The 3,283-nt window shown below is 42.8% G+C and overlaps 1 protein-coding gene across 1 annotated transcript; it reads left to right on the forward strand.

Moving 5' to 3' along the window:
- Nucleotides 1–895: 895 nt before the first annotated feature.
- Nucleotides 896–3,022, forward strand: LOC132305046 (exocyst complex component EXO70C1). Its single transcript, XM_059802733.1, has one exon. The coding sequence runs from the start codon at nt 896–898 to the stop codon at nt 2,867–2,869; it is 1,974 nt and encodes a 657-aa protein (XP_059658716.1). The 3' UTR covers nt 2,870–3,022.
- The last annotated feature ends 261 nt before the right edge of the window (nt 3,023–3,283 follow it).

The following is a 3,283-nucleotide window of genomic DNA, read 5'->3' on the forward strand; positions in this document are numbered from 1 at the left end:
GTTTTCATTAGATTGCAACGTTGGACAAGTTTTTTTTTTTTTTCCCCACAGACCCATTTAAACCCTTCTTTTAAAGCTTATTAACCACCATACGTTGGGACACGATTTCTCGTTCACCCCAAAACGCTTTTGAACAAATCAACCCACCTCAAACTATTTGCAGGACCCACTTTCGTTTTAACCCAAAGTTAGATTAAAATGTAGTGGAAGTTTGAGATATTATTATTTAGAACTAATATATAGGGTCTTATCAAAAGGTAGGACTAAATATTATGACTGAAAATTTATTGGGCTAGAAAAGGTCTTACAAGCAATTTTTTTTTTTTTTTTAAAAAAAAAAAAAAAAAAAACTATAATGCATTGCTCGTGAGTAGTGAGATTTTTGGAACACACTAATTCTTCAGTAGGTGAGATAAAAAAAAAAAAAAAAAAAAAAAAACTATAATGCATTGCTCGTGAGTAGTGAGATTTTTGGAACACACTAATTCTTCAGTAGGTGAGACTTTTGCGGCATAATAGGAGAGTAATAGTTTGGGCACCTGAAAATGGTGGCCACTACCCAAACGCCGAGAGTTGACTGTGGAAAGCAAAAGCAAAGCTTTACAAGTCGTGGCGAGCACAAACTAGAAGGACCTTCTCAAGCGGGTCAACATTCAACCACCACCGACCAAAACAAACGGCCACGAAACAGAAAAAACACATCCGTACACTCCCCCACTCACTCTTCGTTCCATCGTCACAACACAAATAACCATTTCAAAACCATATGCGTACCTAATATACGTATCAATCTCCTTCATTTCCGCTCTGAAATTCATGCCCCTTTTCGATCCTCCAAACCCTACAAATCAATCGAAACAGAGAATAAGTTGTGAATCGAAAAGTAGCCGAATTCATGGAGAAGAATCCTCCTGAGAAATTCGGTAGTATCAAAAGTTGGAGGAAGAACAACACTGTCACTCCAAGATCACCCAATGTAGCCACCGTCAATGGAAAATCAAACAATTTTGATCGTCAGAGACAAGTATGGGACAGTATGGATAGAGATAATGTTATGGTTGAGGAATCATTTTCCGATCAGCATCACAACGTCGATCAACTCTCCGATGACATTGACCGATTCATCGATGCTCTCTCCTCCGTCGATGACACGTCGAGCCCGCCGGAAGCTCCGGAAGCCGTCGAGACTTATTTGAAGATTGTTGAATCCAAAATTGATAAGTTCAATTCCGGCGAAACTCAGATGAAGCTCGTCACAATGACCGAGGATGACACGTTTTTTATCGCAGCTGCAACTCGTATATCAAAATTGACAAATGCGTTGAGTCAATTGTCTTCGAGTTTTAAGACCACCACAGCCATACTAGACCGAACCAGCATGGTACTGCAAAAAGCCATGTCCGTATCGGAAGAATTGTTTTGCGCTCTTCTAGAAAATTCTAGAAGATTCAATTCGAAGGAAGAGTCCGATCGTTGCGTTTTGACAGAGTCTGAGCCGACCGGCGAGGTTAATTTACCGGAGTACTCGCCGGAAGTGGTGAAGAAGATGAACGCAATCGCGACCGGGATGATCTCGGCCGGGTACGGAAGAGAGTGTTGTCAGGTGTTTGGCATTGTAAGACGAAACGCATTCAACGAAGCATTGAAAGAGATCGAATTCGAGAAGATCAGCATCGACCAGATACAGAGAATGCAATGGGAAGCTCTGGAAGGTCAGATCACGGGGTGGATCAAAGTCGTGAAGTACTGCTCCGCCGTGCTATTCCCCGGCGAGAGCAGACTCTCTGACGCCGTCTTCTCCGGCGACGATCGATCCATCTCGAAAAACCTGTTCAGCAGCATCGCACGCCCCATCGTCATCCAGTTCCTTGACTTCGCCGAGGCGGTGGGGCTGACGAAGCGATCGGCGGAGAAGCTCTTCAAATTGCTCGACATCCACGAGACTCTCCGAGATCTAATTCGGGCGATCTCCGAGTCTTGCACCGACGACTGCCGAGAAGAACTGACATCGGAGATATCCACCGCCTGTGACCGAATTGGTGACGCCGCCATGAGCATCTTCTCCGATCTGGAGAACTCTATCAGGAACGACGCCGCAAAAACTCCGGTCCCAGGAGGCGCAGTTCACCCCTTGACGCGCTACGTCATGAATTATCTAAAATACGCCTGCGAGTACAAGGACACACTAGAACACATCTTCAAACAGATCAAAACAGATAACCCGAATGAGAATGAGAAAGAGAAAGAGTCTAGGAACAAGATTAATCAGACGGTGGACAAGTGTTCATCATATTCAGATCAGCTGCTAAAAATCACGGACTTGTTGGATTCAAATCTGGTGGCAAAGTCAAAGCTATACAGGGACCCCTCATTGCGTTGCATATTCTTGATGAACAATGGTAGATACATACTACAGAAGATCAAAGGGTCGACCGAGATCCACGAATTGATGGGCGACACGTGGCGTCGGAGAGTGTCGTCAGAGCTGAGGCAGTATCACAAGAATTACCAGAGAGAAACATGGGGAAAAGTCCTGCAGTGTCTGAACCATGAGGGCTTGCAAGTGAATGGGAAGGTGGTGAAGCCTGTGTTGAAAGAGAGGTTCAAGAACTTTAGCGTAATGTTTGAAGAGATACACAAGACACAAGGTGCGTGGGTGGTGACTGATGAGCAGCTTCAGTCTGAGCTTAGGGTTTCGATATCGGCGGTGGTGATACCGGCTTACCGGTCGTTTGTGGCGAGGTTCCAGCAACAATTGGATTCAGCTGGACAGAGGAAGTATATAAAGTATCAACCGGAAGATATTGAAGGGTTGATTGAGGAACTGTTTGATGGGAATACTGTGTCAATGGCCAGGAGGAGAATGTAGCTTGTGAAGAAGAGGTGGTGGTTCTGTTGAGGTTTGTTGTATTTTTCTGCGCTTCCTTTTCTGGATAATTGCAATCTGATGTAAACTTTATTTGATGTAAAATTATGTTACAGGATATTTTGTTAGATATTTTTTTAAAATTTTTTTTAGGGTTTAAACTTTAAAAGCCAAAAACCTCCCCGTGCATGAGAAAACCCAAGAAAGATTCATCATTGATGGGTACAACTTAGCATATGGTGTGGGCCAAAAAGCAGATTTATGGATGTGTATATGTGTAGGTCCAAGAATTTATTCAAACCTCACTCCATGGTTTTAAAAATAAATAAATAAAAAATAAAAATTTCTTATTCAGAGAGATTTTTTTTTTTTTTTTTTTTTTTGGAGAAGATGCAGTTCATAGAGGAAAGCTTTTTC

Source organism: Cornus florida, unplaced genomic scaffold, assembly GCF_030987335.1.
Source record: "Cornus florida cultivar Cherokee Brave unplaced genomic scaffold, ASM3098733v1 CherokeeBrave_3.0.0_Hap2_Chr04, whole genome shotgun sequence".
Taxonomy (NCBI): Eukaryota; Viridiplantae; Streptophyta; class Magnoliopsida; order Cornales; family Cornaceae; genus Cornus; species Cornus florida.